At 39.3% G+C, this 24,851-nt stretch overlaps 1 protein-coding gene across 1 annotated transcript in view; it reads left to right on the forward strand.

Moving 5' to 3' along the window:
- The window catches only part of LOC136872570 (uncharacterized protein C05D11.1), a 318,276-nt gene that overhangs the window by 10,753 nt on the left and 282,672 nt on the right, over positions 1-24,851 (forward strand). Inside the window, exons 4-5 of the mRNA XM_067146371.2 lie at positions 8,635-8,844; positions 22,384-22,506. Of these exons, the coding sequence (XP_067002472.2) occupies positions 8,635-8,844; positions 22,384-22,506 (333 nt within the window). The remainder of the gene's footprint in view (positions 1-8,634; positions 8,845-22,383; positions 22,507-24,851) is intronic.

Here is a 24,851-nt window from a genome sequence, read left to right on the forward strand (position 1 = left end):
TGTTTGATGTACCTTCGGTTCCTTGCCTTGTCAGACAACCAAGACAACCTCCGTGAATAATACGACGACCTGAAATAATTCTGGATCTGCACACTGGCTCGAAGGAAAACACTCACCCTTTGATTTATCCGAGGCTCTTCCTGTCCGTTGTTGGCCGGTATCCAGGTTCAGTCGTCGTTTACACGGATGGTTCGAGCACAGAAACGAACACATAATAAAGGAGAGTACAAATGATTCACCTTATATCAATACAAAATATGTTGCTAATACAAGATCACACCATTTTATTAGGGACCGGTTTCGATGTCCTTGGACACCATCATCAGCCATAATAGGTCAAATGAACAAAGATACAAATATATTACAATACAAATATAGACTATTAGTAATAAAATAACATAAAATGGGAGAAATATACAATGTGAGTGTTTAAAAATCATTCTCACGAAATTTACAAGTTAGAGACTTGATGGTCAAATAATAAAATAGGAGTGAAAATTTTTTTACAAATGGTTTAAAAAGTCTTAGTCTCTGTGTAATGCCTAAAAGTCTTGAGCATGGCGTAAATAAACACAGAATGAAGGTGGACTGTGCGTTCGTTGTCGACAATGATAGGTTTCTGTTTGCTCTCCCGGAAACTTGTAGTGTGTACACACCAGAGCTCTAAGCTATCTGTGAAGCTCTGCGGTACGCACTGTCCGATGAGCACAGACACTTCTATGTACTGACTCCTTGAGCTCGCTACAGTCTGTTGATACCTGTTTCCCTCAGCACCCTCTGGTGCAGCGGATCCAGAACCTGCTGGCCAGGTGTTCGGATGCCGGCACCGGAATCACGTTTATATGGCTCCCAAGCCACATGAGTGTAGAGGGAAACGAGCTAGCAGGTAAGGCTGCCAAGGAAGCAGTTAGTAACTGTCCCCTGTTGCCTTACAAGGTTCCAGCAATTGATATTCGCTTCTGTCTGAGACATTTGGTGATGTCCCATTGGGAGATGGAGTGGCAGGCCATTCCACTTCCGAATAAGCTGAGAGCGATAAAGGGTACAACAAAGGTATGGAGGACTTCCCTTCAGGCTTCTCGGAGAGAAGCAGAGGTGTTATGTCTTTTTTTGGATAGGCCGCGGAATGCTAACGCACTCCCATTTACTGAAATGAGAACCCCCTCATGTGTGTACTTGCGGCTATCATCTTACCGTGGTACATATCCCTACGGAGTGCGTGGAGCTGGTAAATTTGTGCCAAATCCGAGAACTCTCGAGTACCATCTCCCTCATCCTGCGAGATGACGAGCAGTCGGCAGACCTCGTCGTCCATTTTACGAGGAGTGTTGGTCTTTTTAATCGTGTGTAATAATGTCCTTTGTCTCAGTATATTTGTGTTAATTGCGCTTTTATCCCATTGACTCTATTTTAGTTCATGTTTGCATATTTTAATGCGTTATTTTAACTTCTAACTTGAATTTTATATCTATATATATAAAATAAGAGTTTTGTCTGTACATTGCTCAGAATTTGAAAAGAATAATATTTCTGTATCAGTCATGTCCACTGTAACCAGGAAATGCACTTTTTACTTTTCTGTAATTTCTGTCTGTCTGTATGTACACGCATCACGAGAAAACGGCTGAAGAGAATTTAATGAAAATCGGCATGTAAAGTTGGTGTATGAACCACTACAATCTAGGCTATAAATCATTTTATTAACTCTGAGAGAAATGGTAGTTTAGGGGAAGGCCTAACATTTAATTCTCAAGTATTTATATTATAATGGTCCTATCGATAAATAATGCATAAATAAAGTTATATAGAATTAAATTTCCGATCATTTATGTCTTATACCTTTTTTACCGTACGTACAGATATTCATGAATTTGTATTTTTGTTGCTAAGTCCATATCAACGCCGAGCCACGAGAGAATGGGTTAACAGAATTTAATGAAAATCGGTATAGGCCTATAGAGTCGGGGAATAAGAAACTACAGTCTAGGCTATAAACAATTTTATTCATTCTGGATGATATTGTAGTTTAGGGGAAGACGCCTAAAATTTAATTTTTGGTCCTATTCAAAATTAGTATATAACAAAAGTTGTAGAGAATACAATTTCCGATCATTTGTGTTTTATTCTGTTTTACCGTACTGACTATGATAAGAGTGGTATTTCAGAGTCGGAGGAAAACTAAATATGAAGGCCTAAATTATCGAAAGCTCATAAAATATATCAACAATAACATTACATTGAGCATTGTCTGTTGTGATGTTCTTTGTCTCTTATACTTCCACCCAACTCCGATAGATGGGATTATTGCTGTGTACCAAGTATAACAGCCTGACTTAATATTGGCAGGAAATGGCTGGGGAGTTAAAAAAAACTTGCTTCTTTAGCATGTCATTCCTCTGATTCATACATTTTTTGATACTGCGGGTACGTAACATACTGGTTCATCATAGTATTCCAGCTGTTCGATCCCTACTCTGACGCGCTGTTTTGAATGAGCAGTGTGCCCAGTTAAGGCAGAGGCTCACTTAGTAGCAATAGTAGTGGTAGTGGTAGTATGACCTGGTGTAGAATTACAATTTAGACGTATTCCAAATTATAGCCCCACAATTCACTATAAACTCAAAATTCAACCCGAAAAAGAGCCGTTTCTTAAGAAAAACTTCTTCCTCTTCACTTTTATTAAATTCTATATTCATTTTATTCCAAATTAGCAGTAAAGAGGGGCTTTCTGCTCTGGCTTGGAGGAAAAATTTGCCTCCAAGTCAGATAGATTTTTCCGCCGCCAATGTACTGAATTGAGATTTTCCGACTCATCGGGTACTCCTCGGAAAAAAGATTAGTAAAAGACATAGTTTTTGCCTTGGGACTCTGCACTATTCGACTCCCCCCGCCGAAAAAAGACGAAGAGTGTTCACGGATCACGGCTGTCTGCCACGGATCACGGCTGTCTGCGGCTTGGTCATTCTAGCTCTGGAACTTTGGACTGTCGGATCGGCAGCGTTCGTTAAACGTGAGAAAATGTGTGGTTTTACCATCTGATCGACTGTTTTATATGAAAGAATTGCTTTTAATCGCGCCGTTGCTACTGACATTATTGTAATGACTTATGTTCATTTCAGCTGGGAAAACCACTAAGACAGTCTTTCTTAGGATATAAAAAGGCAGATGGAGTGCGAGTGTCTGACATTATAATGAAAACTCCCCAGCCTGATTGTGACTGGTGGTAGGCAAGTGGGCCTACATTTGCAATGGAAATGCCCTAACCCAGTTTTCATATGAGAAAAGACGTTTGGTGAATTCTCCGTCGCGTTTCTAGGGTAACGGTAAGAGCTATAGAATTTAATACAATCTTGCTCACAACGTGTAAACTACCTAACCTATAATTCTGTATACAAGGTAGAATTCCGTAGCGAAGCACGGGTACATCAGCTAGTATATATATACTTCCAGGAAACTCCTTAATCCATTGTCACCTGCATTTTCTATAATTCAATAGAAAATAAGGCATTGCGAATTAGATCCACTGATTGTTTTAATTTCATAATCATTCTTCATCACCATTTATTTTAAACTCTAGTCAGTGGATATATTTTAAAATTTTAATTCTCATTTCATATCATGTTGTCCATCTTGTACCATTAGGGGCCGATGACCTTAGATGTTACGCCCCTTTAAACAAGCATCATTGTCGTCTACACTAAAGGAGAATGGCAACTGGATCACATCTGCATGGACAAATACCACCACAAAGAAATCTATAACGTCAAAAGTCCTCCGAGGAATAGATACAGGTTCAGATCATACGTAATTAAAATTAAACTCACTCCCCAGAGGAGACAACAAAAGCAAGCTCTTAAAACTAAAAGAAAAATAGATCCTACCCAGCTAATCAACAATGAAAATTACCAAAAAACAACTGAAAGAATAAAAATCTGAGATAAATTTGAAGACTTAGTACACAACCTTAAACAAATTGCAGAAGACCTGGCTCCAATTAAACCCCGTAAAAAAAAAAAAAAAAAAAAAAAAAACACCCCAATGGTGAACAGTGAATGTGATGAGACAGTGGAGAAAAGACGTCGGGCATGGCTATTATCAGTCCCTAAAATCAGAAATATCAGAATCTAGTAAAACAGAGAAAAGAAACTACCGTAGTCTTGAGAAGGATAAAAAGACAGCATCATAAGGACACACTGCAATTAATTGAAGAGGAATTCAGTACAACTCAATCAAGGGACTAATACAAAAACTTCAGAAAACAGCTTCGAAAATACGAACCCCTGACCCTACTGATGAAGTATGAAATTGGTAAGCTGACTCATAACAATAAAGACAATGCAGAAATCCTGGCTAAATATTTCAACAAGTTTTTAAATTGTGAGGAACCTATGGAACTCCTTCATTTGAACACCAATACTCCAATATAAACACCACCAGAGAACATCAATCCCCCCACAATAAAGGAAGTCTGCTAAGCACTGAATAAATTAAAAACTACAGAGCGCCATTAGAAGATCAGACCCTTGCGGAAATCTGGAAATGTGCAGAAAGATCAGCAAAAGTTGCCCCCCATCAACAGCTTGTCTCTATCTGGATTAAAGAAGAACTACCAGAACACTGGACAACAGCCCTCATTCACCCTCCTAGACATAACATACAAAATCCTTTCAATAATCATCCTTAACAGAATAAGTTTACAACTTGAGAGAGAACTAGGAGAATATCAAGGAGGTTTCAGATCCTGGAGGAGTTGTCCTGATCAGATCATAAGTCTTGAGTTGAAAATAGAGTACAACAAGAGAAGAAAAGAAGATATGGTGATAAGCTGATAACATTTGTAGATTTCAAGAAAGCTTTAGAATGCATCCATAGAGAATCCCTGTTTAAAATTTTAAGACACCTTGGACTACACCCCGTATTAATACACATGATAAAACTGGCTCATTAACACCAAATCGAAAGTGAAGTTTAAGGGTGAAATATCAGTCATTTGAAATTAAAAGTGAACTACAGCAGGGAGATGGGCTCTCACCTATATTATTTAATTGTGCTCTAGAAATGGTAATGAGGGAATGGTTTAGAAAATGTCCACCAAAGATAAAGATTGGCCGAAAAATCAAAACAAATTGCCTTGGGTTTTGCCGATGATTTAGCGTTACTAGCAGTTGACACAAAAGCAAAAAAAAAACAGGTATCAGAACTTCAAAACATAGCAAGAAAAAATTGGCCTCAAAATATCATTTGAAAAAACAGAAATTATGCCCCAAAACCCAGCACAACTAAAAGAAGTTACCATAAATAATAAGTAATAAAATTAAAATAGTATCTCAATTTAAATATCTTGGAGAAGTAATAACACATAACCTAAATGAAAAACTCTCAATCCAAACAAGAACAAATAGAGTATCTAAAGCACAAAATTTCGCATGGAACATCTACAAAAAGAAATGTCTATCAATAAATGCAAAAATAAAATACTACAACACAGTTATAAAATGGGAAGCTACATATGCAGCAGAAACACATTTCACCTGAATAAACAATCAAAGACTGACAGACTTCAGAAAATTGAAAGGAGGATTGGAAGAACCTGCATCAACAAGAAATACCAGAAAGATGAACAGTGGTGGATAATATCTAACAAAGTCGTGTACAAACAGCTAGAACCCATTACAGATACTATACGTAAGAGGAGACTGGAATTCTTTGGACATATCATGAAGATTCAGGATTCAAGACTTCTGCAACAACTAATACAACACAATCTCATCTCAAAAAATACCACAACAGGATGTAAATGGATCAGAGAAGTGAGAGAGGATCTGAAGGAAATAGGCCTTACAACAGAAGACACCACAAATAAGATAAAATTGAGTACAAAACTGAAAAATACAAACCTCTGTTTTACCCTTTTGTGAAACAAACCCATACCACACATTTTCAACCGAGGAAAGGGCACGAAGATCGGAGCATCTGAAGAAGTACTGGGAGGACCGCAAAGTTCGAACAATCCCTTCAAAGAGACCTCTAATGGATCTGCCTTGTCAATACATTACAATATCATATTTGTCTTGCACACATTAATATGAATTCATATTTCAAAAATATGAAAAAAATCTCTGAAGAAGAGCTGTCATTATGGACCTATATTCATAAAAAACCAAACCCCATGGCACTACAGCCCTTGAAGGGCCTTGGCCTACCAAGTGACCGCTGCTCAGCCCGAAGGCCTGCAGATTACGAGGTGTCGTGTGGTTAGCACGACAAATCCTCTTGGCCGTTATTCTTGGCTTTCTAGACCGGGGCCGGTATCTCACTGTCAGATAGCTCCCCAATTCTAATCACGTAGGCTGAGTGGACCTCAAACCAGCCCTCAGGTTCAGGTAAAAATTCCTGACCTGGCCGGGAATCGAACCCGGGGCCTCCGGGTAAGAGGCAGGCATGCTACCCCTACACCACGGGGCCGGCACCTATATTCATAATGGTCAAAATTAGAGACATCCTTATTTGTCAAGACCCAGTCTTGGTCTCAACTTCGTTTCATCTTACTAACCTGGGTTTCATGTACGATTTTCTGCTGGGCATAAAGGTTTGTCTGTTCAGCTATGTTCTGGCATATCTTGTCATGAAAAAATAATTCAGATATTTTGCTCAGTTTTGTTTTCCCTAAAAACTCTTCCTTTACACCAAGAAGTTACACTGTTTGGAATATTATCAGTATTATCATCATTACTGTCACTCATAATCGCTACTTGAACTGGAATCGGACCTGTGTTGTGTCGCTTTCATGACTGCTGCTGATTCGAATCAGCTGGGCCCGAAATCCTGTACATTCAAGCCTGCAGTACTTCTTCCGGGTAAATTCCCGTTACGAATTCCTCTTCGCCAGAACTTGCTTCACTAAGATCACTACCCTTCCCACTGAATTCCAATGTTTCATTTATCATGGCCTGTAAATCGTCCTCCTGTAACAGTGGGGGGCCAGGTAATTCCTTTTAGACATTTTAGTGGAAAAATGTAAGAAAAAACAAATCGAACCCTGGTCCCTGCCGTTTAGAAGGAAATTATGAATTGTGCCTGTATTATGGAACACATGCGTATGATGATAAATGCTGTTTAGCTTCCACTATTCACAGTAAACACACTCCTATCATGAAAGAAGAACTCAAGACAGATGATAATAAATTGAGTCACAGTTCTAATGTGTCATCAGGAGAGGTCTGTTTAATATCATATCCCCAGAAATACCTTCTACAATAATATTATTGCATCCAAGGGATGATGAGTTAATGCTTCAGCGTGAAGGCTTTAGGTCATTCTTGCCAGGAGATAAGTTGTGTTCTTTATAATGCAACTTGTGGATGACACATTGGTATTGGAAGAACACAGTTGAAAAAAATGTGCATCAGATGGTAGACTAATCCAGAACATGCTGCTGGAAAAGAAATAAACCTCTGCAGGCAGGCAGTTGAGAAAAAAAAAATTATTTGAATCTCGGATATATCCGCGTTCCCCGTCAAGCAAGCAGTTTACAGTGGCCGACTTCGTTGCATTTAAGTAACTTGGTGTGGCGTGAGTTCTTATTCATTAGAGTAAGAAAGTGTCATGGGAAAGCTGTGTGTCATCCATGACAGTACATATATCATAATCTCAAGTGTGGACTAAACTCCAATATTTTTTGGATATACAGGAATCATCTTTGGAGCTGGGAATTTCCATTGTGGGCAGTATTGTTGCTGATCCTCCCTCAGTTGCTAATCATACAGCAAGTTACTTTCCAAGTGCATCTGCTTCTATGAATTACCATCCTGAACAGCATTATCTGTGGTTTGCTACTCGCACTTCAGAGGATTACTACATGGCCTTTATGGAGTGGGTACTTGGGCACCTTGGCACTTTGTAAGGACGTGGCTCATGGACGAGTTAAAATCCATAACTACATGTTGATGCTATGTTTTAAGAGTGTTCAACAGAATCTGTATGAAGGGTGAGTGTCCTTGGTGGCAGAAAGGAATAATAATTTCTCTCCTCATGCCTGACAAAGATCAAAATCTGAACCAAAATATAAATGGGATGATATGATTGGAACTGTTTTGAGGCAAGTGAGTATCTCTTTTTCTTTTTTAACATTGTTCAACAGTGTGTACTTGTAGGTTCTAATAGATGTCTGACTACTTCAGTAAATATTGTGATCAGTCAAGACTTCATTGAGAGAAGTATGTATCACAGTTACTTCCGTTCTTACTTGTGAATAAAAAAAACCCCAGTCACAATCAGCCAGTTCTATCAGTGAATGATGTAGTCTCTTTAAGTCTGTAACTCTGATAAATACTCAGTAGTCTTGAATTAAAATATACTGCACATAAATTGATTTCACTATATTGTGGATGTGCAATGTCCTTTGTTCCACTATAAGAAGTGAATATATACCATCATTTTCTGGAAACGAGGAGTTCTTTGTGCCTGCCTGATCCCTCTCAAACCAATCTTGTAACATTTTTCTGCCCAACCATCCTAGGATCAAATTATGGTTTTACTGTACATCTTGCATGGGTCTTTGATATTGTGAGATGATGATGGGGGATTATTGAGCAAATGAATATAATTTCCTCAATTGGATTGTCTCTCTTGTAGGATTCCGGCTTTGTAACGGAAGTTCATCATGTTACTGGAGAAGGTGAAGATGCTGGTGTCGTGTATTGTGAGATGCAAGGCCGAGAAAACATGGGTGAATCCAGAACATACTTAGCAATGCTACGCGAAGTCTATCCTGGTCATTGTGGCTACAAGTCAGAAACTGGCGGTATAATGAAGAATTTAAGAGAGAGCACCGACAACATTAAGGTGAGTTACTTGCTAAAATTACTGAGTTTCTTAGCGCATTTAACTTGCAGTTGACACGCACTGCTCCAGGATTATTTATCGAAAAGATGCGTAAAGAATCTGTATATGTTCACTACTGGAAGAGCGACGCTCCCTTAGATCAAGCTCATGAAAGGGATCAAGGGTGCGCTTCTGGCATAAATAGACAACGAAGGTCTTGTCTGTTGAGAACCAGAAGCCATATTCTAATGTCCACTGCTCCACATTCCTGCACAATCTGCTTCTGGGACCAGTCTGCCAGACTTCAACATCACCATCTCAGTTACATCTCTGAAATAAGTAGACCACTTCTCCTACCTTGGGAGTATTCTCTGGACTTGTTGTACCTTGGAGATAGACATAGAAAACGGAATATGAGCTACTTATTGTGCATTCGGACATCTTTTCCGCAGAGTCTTCTCAAATAAAGATCTAAAAATATCCACTAAACTGATGGTGTACCAAGCAGTTGTCTGCACCTTACTGTATGGATGTGAAACATGGACTCAGTACTGCTGTGACATCAAGAAACTGGAATGTTTTCATCAGCAGAAGTTTAGGATCATCATGAATATGAAATGGGAGGATTATGTAACCACTGTTGCAGTTCTTGAAAGGACGCAGATGAAGAGTATAGAAGCCTCCATCATCAGTCACCAGCTCAGATGTATTGGACATGTCCAACGCATGAGTGACAATAGACTACCTCGGCAGTTATTGTACAGTTAACTCAGTTCTGGCAGGAGGACTTGCGGTACCCTGCCCCTCTGAAACGCTACAAGGATCAGTTCTAAAGGATCATGAAGAGCACAGACATCAATCCCAGTACTTGGCACACCCTTGCTGAAGATCGCCCTCGCTGGCGTGCAGCATCTTCCACTGCTATCCAGCAGTTTGAAACAGAGTGTCGGAGACTGCAAACAGAAGCTCATCTTAAAGAAAGCTCAGACAAGCCCAATAATGTCCATCCTCCTCTTTCAGGTGTACCAAATGTGTTCGCATGTTCTATGCAAGGATTGGCCTGTTGAGCCATCAACGTCATTTGCACAAAGCAGACTAAACATGAACTACAAGTGAAAAATATGTACTCTGATAAGAGTATCGGCCGCCACCGCCTACTTATGAGGACAAAGAAGACTGATACAGGCCATTTCTTACCCCTTTTTATCCTGAAAATAGGAATGGTGAAAAGTTAATTACCGGATTTTTTGCTTTCTGAAGGGTGGTCACACAATTCTGAAACATGATCTTTTTGCTCATCTGATAAATCTCACACACCTGATTCATCTGGATTTTTTTTGAGTAAGCTTCTTATCCATTCCTCCTCTAATGAATACACCTTGCTACAAAAAAATATAACAATGCTGTTATGGTGCTAATTACCTGAGAAAGACTTTTAATATGTCTGATACATGCCTCGGCCAGTTATGCATAGGATTCAAAGAAATATTCAGTAAAGAAATACAAATCCTCTCTAGCTGTTCAGAATTATCGCACGCTCCCAGAAAGTGCAATGACTCGAAGGTATGTTTTCTTAAAATAGATGGTGTTGCATTTCAAATGTTACTTATCTACGGCCATTGGCAGGGAATCAGAATTGTCAACAGGTAATAAAGAAAATAAAACCACACGCACAGAAAATATAGAACCACACTTAATAGTCACACTCGGAGGAAACGTCCGGGCTCAGACAAACTGTCTCAGAAATGTCCCTTCCCTGCAACAGAAGATAAGATGCGACAACCAATTCCACACAGAATTAATGAGGAGGAAGGTATAGGGGTAGACAGCTTCGCCAGTTGAATGTAAAGAATTCTGTCATGCAAAGTATAACAGGCCCGGAGGAAATCTCTGTGCGCAACTAATTTAGGGTTAATTAAGGCCCTGGCCGCTTTCTTCCCACTCCTATCCCATCATCGCCGTAAGACTTATCTGTGTCAGTCCGACCTAAAGCAACTTGTAAAAAATAAAATTAAAAAAAATTGCTTCGCACTAATGACCATTGGTGATGTTTTTTGACACTATCTTGGAAGTCTGTATATATCAGTACACTTATATTCACTGTTATGTGCACATATGCACTCATTTTTTGGTAGATGTCACTTCAGCCCTGTCCCGGGTATGACATTAAACTGCGTCTGACCAAGTGACCACCGGTATAAGTGGTCTCCCTCTTTCAAGCTTCGAGGAGATACAGGGCACTCTCTTGACCTTGGGGTGAGAAATCACCCCTCAAGACAGATGAACGAACAAGGAATCATCAATGGCAACAGCATAGAACACAGAAGGCAACGGAAACCACTGCATTAAGAATCCTCTGGATATCCCAAGTAATAGCGGCTCATGTCATGAAACCTGTACTTTTAAAATTTTCCGGATTAGCCCCGCAATCGGATCTCCGGGCGGGGTGTGTTTTTACAAGTGCTAAATGTAGGAAACGCATTGCAACATGTAACGTTCGATCATTTCTACAGTGTGGAAAGCTGGAAAACCTAAAGCTTAAGATTGAAAGGATGAATGTTTGTGTTAGGAATAGCAGAAGTGAGGTGGCCTGATAATGGAGGTTTTTTGGAGTGGAGTTCACAGAATAATCCACACGGGAACCATTATGGACAAACCAGGAGAGGGAGAAGTTGGAATTGTGCTGATGAAGGAAATGGGTCTCAGAGTTAAAGGATACATTCAGCAGAGTGGAAGATTAATTTTAGTGAAATTAGATACCAAACCAAGGGACACCGAGCTAGATAGCTGCAGTCGCTTAAGTGCGGCCAGTATCCAGTATTCGGGAGATAGTAGGTTCGAACCTCACTGTCGCCAGCCCTGAAAATGATTTTCCGTGGTTTCCCATTTTCACACCAGGCAAATGCTGGGGCTGTACCTTAATTAAAGCCACGGCCGCTTCCTTCCCACTCCTAGCCCTTTCCTGTCCCATCGTCACCATAAGACCTATCTGTGTCACTGCGACGTAAAGCAACTAGCAAAAAAAAAAATAAAAAAAAACCAAGGGACACCGTGATCATTCAAGTCTACTTGCCAACCACTGCCCACGAAGATGAAGAAGTGGAAACAGTGTACGATGATCTGGCAGAATTAATCAAAGGTGTTAAAGGAGATGAGAATTTGATAATCCTCAGAGACTGGAATGCTTTTACAAATGATTATTTTCATATTGACCCTATTGAAATTCGATTTTAAATGTTAAACAATTAATTTATTGAAACCACCTATTCAATACTAGTAAAGTCTTAAGGACTATATCACTGTCATTATATTAAGTTTAAGTATCGTACGTGTTTCGCCTGTCGTTGCAGGCATCATCAGCCATGAATTCTAACTCCAAGTCAGAGCTCTGAGTGGATGCTATACTAGGATTATTCATAAATCATATTTTTTATATAACATTATGTACTTAAGTTCAAGAACATTAAGTGAATAAGCCGTTCATGTCTTGAAGTTCTAATGTGATATCTAACTAATGTTCACATCCAATGTAAATACAGTGAAACCTCGATTCTCCGTTTTTCGAGGGACCATGAAAATAAAACGTACAACACGGGAAAACGGAAAATTCGGGAACGAATGAAAACCATCAACAATTTGGCTAAACATCACAAAAATGAAATATGTATAATTATAATCTTACAAAAACTCCTAAACTAAACCAAACCCAACTACAGCCCCAGTGAGACTTTGCCTGCCAAGCGACCGCTGCTCAGCCCGAAGGTCGGCAGATTATGAGGTGCGCTTGGTCAGTGCGACGAATCCTCTCGGCCGATATTCCCGGCTCTGGAGATCGGGGTCGCCATCTCACCATTAGATAGCTCCACAATTAAAGGTAATCGCGTAGGCTGAGTGGAGCTGGAACCAGACTTATATCCAGGTAAAATTGCCTGACCTGGTCGCAATCGAACCCAGGCCCTCTGGATGAGAGGCGAGCATGTTAGACCGCGAAACCGCATTAATTACCGGTACGCGAGTTCAAAATCTCGATACTTTACATTCAATTTTACAGGGGAATCTTCGTCAGTTTCCCGTGAAAAATCCTTTCAGTTCAGCAACTTTGATTAGGCTAGCCAAACTTTTCGAAAAATCTAATAACGCCAAGCCAAACGACAATCGACCACAAGTAGTTTTTAATTCTCTCATCTAATAAAATAAAGCGCATTAGATACAAAAGCACCCAAAATGATGACGAAATCCTTTCATCTCTTAATCTTTCATTGTAATTTGGTCTCCGGTATACTGTTCGTAGTCAGTTTCTGGAAATCTCGTACCGCGCAAATTAGGCCTACATTGACTTTTAAAGGTTATGTTGAACTCGAGAACATGGTTTCGAATGTAAGTATCGATTCTTAAAAGTTCTCGAATACATTATATTAAATTCTGCACGTCACAAATCCAATCAAATAGGAAAGATAAAAGAAATATCAAAACTTCAGAAATTACTGTTATTCGTGACCTTGAGGTCATCTGGAAAGCGCGCTCGCTGCACATGTCAGTACGAGTTTGAAATGATACCAACCATTTAAAATGTAACGTGCACAAATAAAACAACTGCGGTTTTGGGTATTTTAACACGAAAACGTAAAATTCCCAGTCTTTCATTAGGACCTAAACAGTAATAGGCAATCCCAAGACCTCCCATGGTTTTCTTCTTCTTAATGTAAGGTGCAACATCTATTCTGGTCTCGTTAACATGATCATGTACGATAACATCAAAAATACTGAATTTGTATTAAGAAGGAGCAGTTTCGATTCCTGCTTGAAAGTCCAGTTACTCTGCAGTGCCCTGAGCAAAGTGCCGAAAACCTCTTCGGCAGTACGATCGAAAAATGGTAAAAATATAAACATCTAACCCTGGACATAATATGGACGTTTTATAAGTGCGAACATTTGACGAAACTCGTTCCGTCTTCAAGCAGAGGTGTCGAAATCCGCCGTGTCTCCTTGCAATTGTTGTGGCCACTCTCTGCTTTATGATTTTCCAAGATTCTCTAAACAATACCACCCGAATGCGACGCTAAGATCGTCCCTTATGCAAGTTCACCGCCGATCGCTTTTCCAGCACCAGTACAGTACTTGCTTTAATTATCGCAGTGACGGGGCGTTAACGCCAAGATCCATAAATATGCTACAGGCGTCCTTTCGTGAGATACAGTTTATTAAAGAACGATTGATCGAGGATTTAGCGTTGATGGGACTGGAATTTCTGGACGGTTGATCCGGGAAATCGTTTCTTCGAGGAATGGATAATGCGGGACTTTTACAACGTGATTTAATTACGATGCTCGCGGAACCACGTAATTTGAACGCATATTCCAGGAAAACGTATTTTCCGGGAACGGATAATAGAGGTTCCACTGTAATACTAAGTATCAACACTCATAATGCCGATAATGAGAACGGCATGAAACAAGTGGAATTTAAAACATCTCTACATTTTTTCAGCCTATTAGGAGATTAACTTGTACTAGAACTATTCTTAAAAACTATTTTTTTACAACTATTTACACTAATGTATATAACATATGGTACAATTTGGAAATGAACTGGCCGATCTTGTCTTAAGCAACACAACCGGACTTCGTCCGAACATCTAAAGGGTAAGTGTCAGGAGTATTAAATCCACTAATAAACCATCCTAATATAACACTCGCACACTTTTTCGTTTTATTCCACAGATTTCAACACACTCACTGCTGCACACGTACATCCAGAATCCAGTTGAACTCCTCTTTAGGCTTACACGGAATAACTTCAAAAAGCTTCACAACATAAACAACATACAGCATGTTTATATGAAGATAAAATAATCCGTTATTTAATGAAGCTCTCTACCAGCATTCTTGCCATCCAACCGGCACTCCACGTTAATAGTGATTCTCATTCTTCAAGACAGTGATGTTAGTCTGTAGAATATTTGGGCCATCCCAAAAACCATATAAGCTGAACGTGTTTGATCTCCTACAAATGTAAAAAGAAATGTTTAAATGTTACAATTCCAATAGACTACAGTTGCCATCTCAGTATCGGCATTGAGTGTTGATATTTTGTAATATCTCCATTCGACGTGGACATGAGTAGGATGTCCCATTGGAACTTTAAAACAAGATCGGCCAGTTCATTTCCAAATTATACCATATGTTATATACAGTAGTGTAAATAGTTGTAAAAATAGTTTTTTAAGAATAGTTCTAGTACAAGTTAATCTCCTAATAGGCTGAAAAAAATGTATAGATGTTTTAAATTCCACTTGTTTCATGCCATTCTCATTATTGGCATTATGAGTGTTGACACTTAGTATTATTTCCATTGGATGTGAACATTAGTTAGACATCACATTAGAACTTCAAGACATGAATTGCTTATTCACTCCAAATTATGACCTTAATGTTTTTGTACTTAAGTACATATTGTTATATAAAAAATATGATTCATTAATAATCCTAGTATAGCATCCACTCAGAGCTCTGACTTGGAGTTAGAATTCATGGCTGATGATGCCTGCAATGACAGGCGAAACATGTACGATACTTAAACTTAATATGACAGTGATATAGTCCTTAAGACTACTAGTATTGAATAGGTGGTTTCAATAAATTAATTGTTTAATATTTAATGACTGGAGTGCTGTTATTGGAGAGGGTAAAGATGGAATGGTTGTGGGCCAATTTGGGCTTGGCACATAGAACGATTGAGGAAACCGTTTATTGGAATTCTGTGATTACAAGCAGCTGGTGGTTGTAAATACATTACCATGCACGAAGACGTTATACGTGGACAATGCCAGGTGGTCGGAATCAATTGCAAATTGATTACATTTTATTAAAGCAGTGATTTAAGACGCAGCTGCCCTGGCCCAGATGTTGGCAGCGACTACAACATGGTTTTGAGTGAATATCAACTAAAACTGAAGAAACTGAAATGGTAGAACAGTCAAAAATGGAATTCTGGAGCTCTCAGAGATCAAAACCTTGCTATAGATTGAGAAAACAGATGAACTTCTGGCAGAAATATCATCAATAGACTTAGGAAGTATGGAGAATAAGTGGAATGCTTGGAAGGGAAGTGTTCCAACAGCAGCAACAAATGTTGTGGAAAAGCTGAAAGCACAGAACAGGAAAACCTGGATAACTAATGAAATAATTGAGAAGGTAGACACAAGAAGAAAGTTTAAGAACACTGCAACTGAAGGACAACAACAGTACAAGAAATTGAGAAATAAAATAAATTGAGATGCGAAGGCAGCCAGAGAAAAATTTCTGTAATTGTAATGCCTGGAAGTAGAAGAACTAGTTACGAATCATAAATTTGAGACAGCATTTAAGATAGTCAAAACGTTCTTTGGGAACAAGAGGATTAGGTGCAATGGACTGAAGACAGGTGATGGAGAACTGGTGTTTGAAGATTCTGAAATTGCCTCAAAATGGAAAGAATGCATTCAAAATTTATATGGAGGAAAACATACACCTTGTGAAATACTAGAAAATGAAGAGCTAGTAGATAAAGAAGATGAGGGAGATGAAATACTCCTGAATGAATTTAAGCAAGGAATGGAAAGGCCTCTGGGGTTGATGATATACCAGCAGAGCTGATAAAGACACTGGAGACAATGTGAAGAAAGCCCTATTTGATCTGATTTGTGAAATGAATAACATGGGATATATCCCATTGGAATTTAGGAAGTGTGTCATAGTGACCATTCCAAAGAAATTGCTAATAGATGTGACCAATATCGCACACTGAGCCTTGTAACCCATGCTTCCAAAATACTCACCAGCATTATCTTGAAACACATTGAAGGAAAGGTGGAGTTAGCATTGACAGAAGAACAATTTGGATTTAGGAAGAGTAGAGGGACTTGAGAAGCAATCCTAGCTTTAAGAATGATTGTAGAGAAACGACTACAAAAATATCTTGATACATTCATTGCTTTCGTAGACCTGGAGAAGGCATTTGATAATGTTGAGTGGGATAAACTATTCATGGTTTTGAAAGAACTGGGTGTCAAATACAAAGACAGGAGGACAATTTGGAAATTGTATGAGGATGAGATAGCTGTTATACAATGTAGAGATTCCACAACTGAGGCCAACATTAAGTAAGGAGTTTGGCAAGGTTGTTCGCTCTCACCAATTTTTTTTATGCATACATCCAAAAAGCAATGGATGAAGTAAATGATAATTTTCCAATGACTGTAGGTCTCGAGATTCAAGGAGAAAGAATTACCATGCTTTGCTTTGCAGATGATATTACAGTCCTGGCAGAAAACGAAGTTGATCTGAGTTATACATTAGCAGAAATGGAATCCACCATCAACAAATATAACATGAAGATCAACAAAATGAAAATCAAAGTCCTTCTCTGTAGCCGGTAGTTTGAACCTCCTTGTTGTACTTTAAATGTACAGGAGTTCACTTATCTTGGTAGCAAAATAACAGCAGATGGAAGAAGTAGAAGAGAAATAGTCAGCCGCATTATCCAAACCAAAAAATAGCGTTCAACAAAAAAGGAAAGCTCTTTACATGAAAAAAACATTAGTATGAGCCTCAGGAAACGTATTGTGAAGATATATGTGTGCACCGGACGATTTGGCCATGCGGTCAGAGGCGCGCGGCTGTGAGTTTGCATCCGGGAGATAGTGGGTTCGAATTCCACTGTCGGCAGCCCTGAAGATGGTTTTCCATGATATCCCATTTTCACACCAGGTAAATGTTGGGGATGTACCTTAATTAAGGCCGCGGCTGCTTCCTTCCAACTCCTAGGCCTTTCCTATCCCATCGTCGCCATAAGACCTATTTGTGTCGGTGCGATGTGAAGCCACTAGCAAAAAAGAAAAGAAAAAAGATATATATGTGTGGAGTGTACTGTTGTATGCTAGTGAAACCTGAACTCCTAGCTTGGCTGATAAGAAATGTATAGTAGCCTTTGAAATGTGGTGCTAAGGGAAAATACTGAAAATTCCATGGGTGGACAAAAACACTATTGTAGAAATGCTGAAAGGGATTGGAGAGAAGCCATATTTATGGAATATGCTTCCTCATGAAGACACAGTTTGATTGGACATATTTTGTGCCATGAAAGTCTTCTGCACACAATACTGGAGGGCAGTGTGGAAGGAAAGAACTCTAGAGGTAGACCACAGCTAGGATATATAAAACAATTCATTCACTACAAGGGTTGTGATAATTACTTGGACTTGAAGAGACTAGCCATAGACCGGAGTTCACGGAAAGCCGCTACAAACCAATCTTCGGACTGAACACTACAGAAGAAGTCACTTTAACCAATGAGAAAGAAAGACAAAACATAGATTTCTCTATCAAGGTGGAGAACTCCTTTATTCACCAATATGGCAGTGCTTAACATTGCATCTTTTATTATTATTATTATTATTATTATTATTATTATTATTATTATTATTATTATTATTATTTTAAGCTTAGATTTTAAACCAACAATGTATTATAATGTAAATTGAGTATGCTATTTCAGAAGTTGGTAAAAAGTTCTGTCCACTTATACCTTATTCATTATTGTAGTATTAGTGGAGAACCCAACCAACCTGGACCTCTGTTGAGGAAGCCAGGCTCTGCCTGTCACAAGTCAGGACCAATTGGCAAGTGATAGAGGAGTAACACCTCTTTAAAAATCTTGGGTCGCCTGCCCCGGGCGATAGTACCATGCCCTAACCAGGGTTACGTTAAAGACCTCAACGGCAGTGAAGGTGGAAATAAAATTTATTGGTACGGTGGAACTGGCGGAAGGGGCACCTGGCAACTGAGGTTAACAGTAGCAACCTACTGCCTTGTAGGAAGAAGAGGGATCCTCAAAGGCTAAGGGAACATCCCTGACAGAAAAGGTAGCCACCCAGCAGGCTGTGAAGGGGCAGACCCCCTGTTGGTTGTGCGCAGGGGTGACTTCTCGGCCATGTAAAAAGTAAGTAATCACGAAAATGTCGAGCACAAGTAGAAACCGGACAGTCTCAATGATGACGACCAAGCAGTGGACACGGACTAATGTAAGAATGGCTACGTGCAATGTACTGAGTTTAAATAGAGCAGGAGCTTTCAGGAATGTGAAAGATCAGCTGAGGAAGTACCAGATCGGAATAGCAGCTTTGCAGGAGATTGGGTGGAAGGAAACTTGCACGATTGATTCGGGGGACCACACAATGTTTTGTAGTAGTAGTGGGACAGCTAATTTTGGAACAGGTTTCCTTGTACACAGAGCATATAAGGCAGCGATATTGGACTTTGAACCAGTTAATGGCAGGATATGCACATTGAGAGTTAAAATGAAATTCTTCAATATGACATTGATCTGTGCTCATGCTTCAACAGAAGAAACGACTGATGAGGTTAAAGAGTCCTTTTATGAACAGCTGGAACGCACATATGATACAATTGCTGAAAATGATGTGAAAGTGATTCTAGGAGATATGAATGCTAAGGTTGGAAGGGAAACCGTGTTTCGGCCAAATGTGGGAAAATATACTTTACACGAAGAATGCAATGACAACGGAACAAGGCTGGTTAATTTTGCGGTAAGCAAAAATCTCACCATAAGTAGCACTATTTTCCCACATAAGGATATACATAAAGGAACTTGGACATCACTGGATGGAACCACAGTCAATCAGATAGATCATGTGCTTATTCAAAGAAGGCGTGGCACAGATATAAAGGATGTTAGGGTGATGAGAGGGGCAGATGCTCATTCAGACCACTGTATGGTGTTGGTTACGTTCAGACAGAGGATATCAACAATCATGTATAACAAAGTAGAAAGGGATAAAAAGTATAATGTAACTAGAATCAGCACCGATGAAAAACAAAGAGAGGAATTTCAAAGAGGAATGAAAGAAGTAAAAAGAGCAATAACTGTTCAGGAGAAGGAAAGCCCAGAGATACATTGGGAAAAAATGGAAAAAGCAATACGGCAAACAATGGACTCAAAAGCTGGTTCAGGAAAACAGAGATAAGCGAAAGGAGTGGTATGATGAGGAATGTGAGAAGGCAATAGAAGAACGAAACAGTGCAAGGAAGAAGATGCTTCAAAAGGATACATGGGCCACCTGACAGAACTATGAAGAAAAGAGAAGGAAAGTAAAAACTGTGTGTAGAAGGAAAAAGAGAGAATTTGAGAAAATCAGACTGAAAGACATTGAAGAATGTAGAAACGAAAAGGATGTAAGAAGAATGATTAGAGGTATAAAGGAAATAAAACAGGGATGGCAGCCCCGTACAACAATATGCAGGGACAAAGAAGGAAAGATGATCGGTGATGAAATGAGAATTATTGGAAGATGGGAAGAATATTTCAAAGAATCACTGCAATCGGATGAAACCCAGGAGTGGGAAGATCAGGAACATGAAGAACAACAGGACAGCTATGATGATGATGATGATGAAGAAGAACCAACATTGGAAGAGGTAACTGAAGCTGCAAAGGAGATGAGAAATAATAGAGCTGTGGGAGAAGATAAGATACCAGATGAAATATTCAAGTATGGTGGTATAGAGTTATTAAAGGAAATGCATAGATTGATAATGAATATTTGGAGAAGCGAGGTAATGCCAACAAACTGGAACACAGCCATTATTGTATCAATATATAAAAAGGGTGATAGAACAAAGTGTAATAATCATAGAGGAATAGCGTTGCTTAATGCAGCATACAAAGTTTTTGCTAGGATATTGAACAAGAGACTACGACCATATGCGGAAGCCACTATAGGAGATTACCATTGTGGGTTTAGGGAGGAAAGAGCAACAACGGACCATATGTTCACCCTCAGAATAATAATGGACAAGTGTTACGATTACAACGTAATGGTTCACCAACTTTATGTGGACTTCCAAGGCAGCCTATGACAGTGTTAATAGAAGGGGGCTTGTTAAGGTGTTACAGGAGTTGGGAATACCACCAAAGTTAGTGAGACTCGTAAAAATGACTAAGCAACACCAGTTGCAAAATAAAAGCAAATGGCAGATATACCAATAATTTTCCAATCAATGAAGGACTAAAACAAGGAGATTCTGTATCACCGACACTTTTTAATCTGGTACTGGATGGGATTATGCGCTAACTGCTAGGCAAATTAGATGGCACTATATTCAACAGAACGTTCCAGAGTATGGCATTTGCAGACGATATGGTCATGCTTGGGAGGAATAGAAAGTACCTACTAGAGAACTACACAGTTCTGGTAAGAGAAGTGGCTACACTGGGCTTGGTCATAAGTAAGAAGAAAACAAAATATATGATCAACACCAGAAATAAAAGCAGGTGGAGAGGGACAGAGCATTTTTAAGGGTTTGAAAGAGTAAATCAGTTCAAGTATTTGGGACCGGGCAAGTTGGCCGTGCGCGTAGAGGCGCACGGCTGTGAGCTTGCATCCGGGAGATAGTAGGTTCGAATCCCACTATCGGCAGCCGTGACGATGGTTTTCCGTGGTTTCCCATTTTCACACCAGGCAAATGCTGGGGCTGTACCTTAATTAAGGCCACAGCCGCTTCCTTCCAACTCCTAGGCCTTTCCTATCCCATCGTCGCCATAAGACCTATCTGTGTCGGTGCGACGTAAAGCCCCTAGCAAGTATTTGGGAGGAATAGTCACAGAAGATAATGTAGTACCAGTAGAGATTAAGGCAAGAAAGCGGCAGGCAACAGATGCTATTATAATTTCCATAACGTGTTAAGATTGTCAAACATCTCAAGGCAGCTGAAGTTGACAGTGTATAGAATGATTATAAAATCTGTAGTTATGTAAGGATCGGAAACATGGACAATTACACAGCAAATCAGAAATACTTTGGATGCATGGGAACGAAAAGTGTTGAAGATATATAGTGCAGTATACGAAAAGGGTGGCCGGAGAATTAGGACCAACAAAGAGCTATATGAACTCTATAAGAATCCGTCAATAACTACAGATATAAAGATTAGAAGATTACGGTGGTTGGGACATGTGCAGCGAATGGAGGAATAGCGAGTGCTAAGGAAGGTGTTAGTCACCAAGCCTGAGGGAAGCCGCTCAGTGGAACGACCAAGATTACGATGGCTGGATGATGTAGAGGCGGACTTCAGAAGACTAGGAATACGGAACTGGAGAAGGCTGGCCGCTTCGAGATACGACTGGAGGAGACAAGTGATTGACAAGGCCCAGGTCTTTCAAGGGCTTTAACGCTGGATAAGTAAGTAATTAAGTATTAGTGGAGAGAAAGGGATGTTGACAATGGAAATAATATTCGTATATGATTGTGTTGTGTAGGAATGTCATGAGACCATGAGAAAAGTTGGATTTATTCACAAATTCTGATTAAAAACATTTGAAATAAGCAAGTTTTACTATATTATTATTATCATTATTATTATTATTATTATTATTATTATTACTACTACTACTACTTAATAATTTGAACTTCATTGTGATAAATAAGGAATTGTTTATCTAGCATTTTATTGAATGTAATGCATGTAGTCGTGTGCTTGTTTAATGTATTATGTGTTCTTTTAGGTTCGCAAGTTTCATGGAGATTTCTATCGGCCAGAGAACCTAACTCTCATTATAACTGGTCAGGTAAAAGCAGAGGATGTATTTGAAGCTCTGCTTCCTATGGAAGAGAAGATAGTGTCCAAGGTATGGAGTTATCATTAATAATATAATATAGGGGTTGTTTAAAGTTACATTTTTCATAGTTGCTTCTAATATACAGGATTATTCACCTAATTGATACACGGAAACATTTTTCATAGCTGCTTCTAATATACAGGATTATTCACCTAAATGATACACGGAAGTAACGTCTAAACCATTAAAGATATCTATGTTCTGTTTTCATATTCTTAAGCAATACCCAGGGGCTTGTAAAATAATACACTACTCATTCTCATGGGGTGATTAATAACCGATATATGGATACTAACTCCATTTAAAAAAAATCTAACAGCTGGCCTAAAAGTTCAAATATGTACAAGTTCAGATATGTAAGTATTTTCAAAATCAGACAATTACTTTTTGAGATAATCAATAAAAACTGCATTTGGGCTTTTGCTGCTGCATCAGACAGTGTGCGGTCGGATGTATTGGGACACGAGCTGTTATCTGGCATTCATGCCAGCCACAGAACGGATACTAGGCATGTACTGTAAAATATTGTACGCATAATGTGATGTACCTTAACATACCCTGGGTGTGCAACGTTATTGTATGACTGGCGAACACACAATGGGGAAGGGAGATTGAAGTTTTTTGTTTTATTTTGAAATCTGTGTAACAGATTGCACTCAGTTTGGTATCTTTCCCCACGCATGGGAATAGAAAGGATTTGGAAAGGCTGTCTCCGTGGTCTATCTCAAAGGTACCAATCCGGCATTTGCCTGGTGTTCAACATGGGACACCATGAAAATCACTTTCAGGTTGGGCGAGGCAGGACTCGAACCTGCACTCTCCCAAATGCACGCTACTACAGTCGCGTCATAACAGTTACATTGACGAGACATTACTGTGTTCCCGTGCCCACGCCCTTAAGATCATTTCCAGCGAAGTCTATTTCGGACATAATTCATTCGCTTTTCTAGGAGCTCTTCAGGTATCCTGTGTTCTGTTTATTTCTCACTGGGCGAGTTGGCCGTGCGGTTAGGGGCATGCAGCTGTGAGTTTGCATCCGTGAGATAGTGGGTTCGAGCCCCACTATCGGCAGCCCTGAAGATGGTTTTCCGTGGTTTCCCATTTTCACACCAGTCAAATGCTGGGGCTGTACCTTAATTAAGGCCACGGCGCTTCCTTCCCACTCCTAGCCCTTTCCGATCCCATCGTCGCCATAAGACTTATCTGTGTCAGTGCAACGTAAAACAAATTGTAAAAAAAAAAAAAAAAAAATTGATATCTCAATTCATACAGTAGTATGTACTGTACATTCAAACCAGTGACAATTATAGCTTTCGTTATGTTCCTTTGAAGCAAAGTAATTATTTTTCTAATATCACATTCACGTGAACTGAATGTATAATTTTATGTATACAACTAAAACATTTTGATATCTTAAGAAGACACCTTGGGTTTTTATCACTTGAACCTTGAACGGACTATGAGGTATTTGGGGAGCCAACTTCAATCACATTTCTATGCGTGAACCGCAACCAACATTTTATGAAAATCTACAAAAAACAACTTTTTAATTTAGAGCAGCAATCCAGCATTTTAGGAACCTCTATTAAAAGGATCTCTTTAACGTAGAGCAACAAAAATCTTGAACATTACCATATTTCTCATATGGTATGTACATATCATTTTTAACTCATTGCGGACCGTGGACGGCGTAAGACGTTTAATGTTCCGCGCGAAGCAATGCTGTTTATATTCGTCATCTGTGCTTTCTTACACCTTACTGGTTGTAGCAGGAAGTTGGTTGAACTTTTTGAGATAACCCTCGCGTTGAGTGGGCTCATGTTTATCTTAGCTGTTTTAGCGGGAATATCTCAGCACTTCCTCGCGCGTCAAGACAGTACTTGAGATTCCAATGCAGTGCGTGTCGTTCTTACCGAGTGTAGTATGATGGCTTATAAAACAAAGTTTCTTACGGAAGATTAATTATTAGATATTGTTCACAATGATTATCCTGGTGATGAAGTCATTCCTGAAATAGACTCAGGTAGTGAAAGTGAGAGTGATGAGGAAATTCCGATTCCTGAATCCGATAGGCCTATAGAGAAAAGTGAAGTGCCTTATACATATCATCCTAGTTATTGTCCACACGTTCCACCATTTACAGAGAATTCAGATATAAACGTTCAAATAGAGAATAAGCAGGATATTTTGAGTTACGTGAGTATTTTCATGGATGACTAATTTTATCAGTATATGTGTGAGCAGACCAATCTATACGCGAGTCAAGTGATAAGTGCGGTGCCCCGGCTTTTCACAAAGAATTCAATCATGTAATCGTGGAAACCGATTAGTCCAAACTTCTGATATAAAAATGT

Source organism: Anabrus simplex, chromosome 4, assembly GCF_040414725.1.
Source record: "Anabrus simplex isolate iqAnaSimp1 chromosome 4, ASM4041472v1, whole genome shotgun sequence".
Taxonomy (NCBI): domain Eukaryota; kingdom Metazoa; phylum Arthropoda; class Insecta; order Orthoptera; family Tettigoniidae; genus Anabrus; species Anabrus simplex.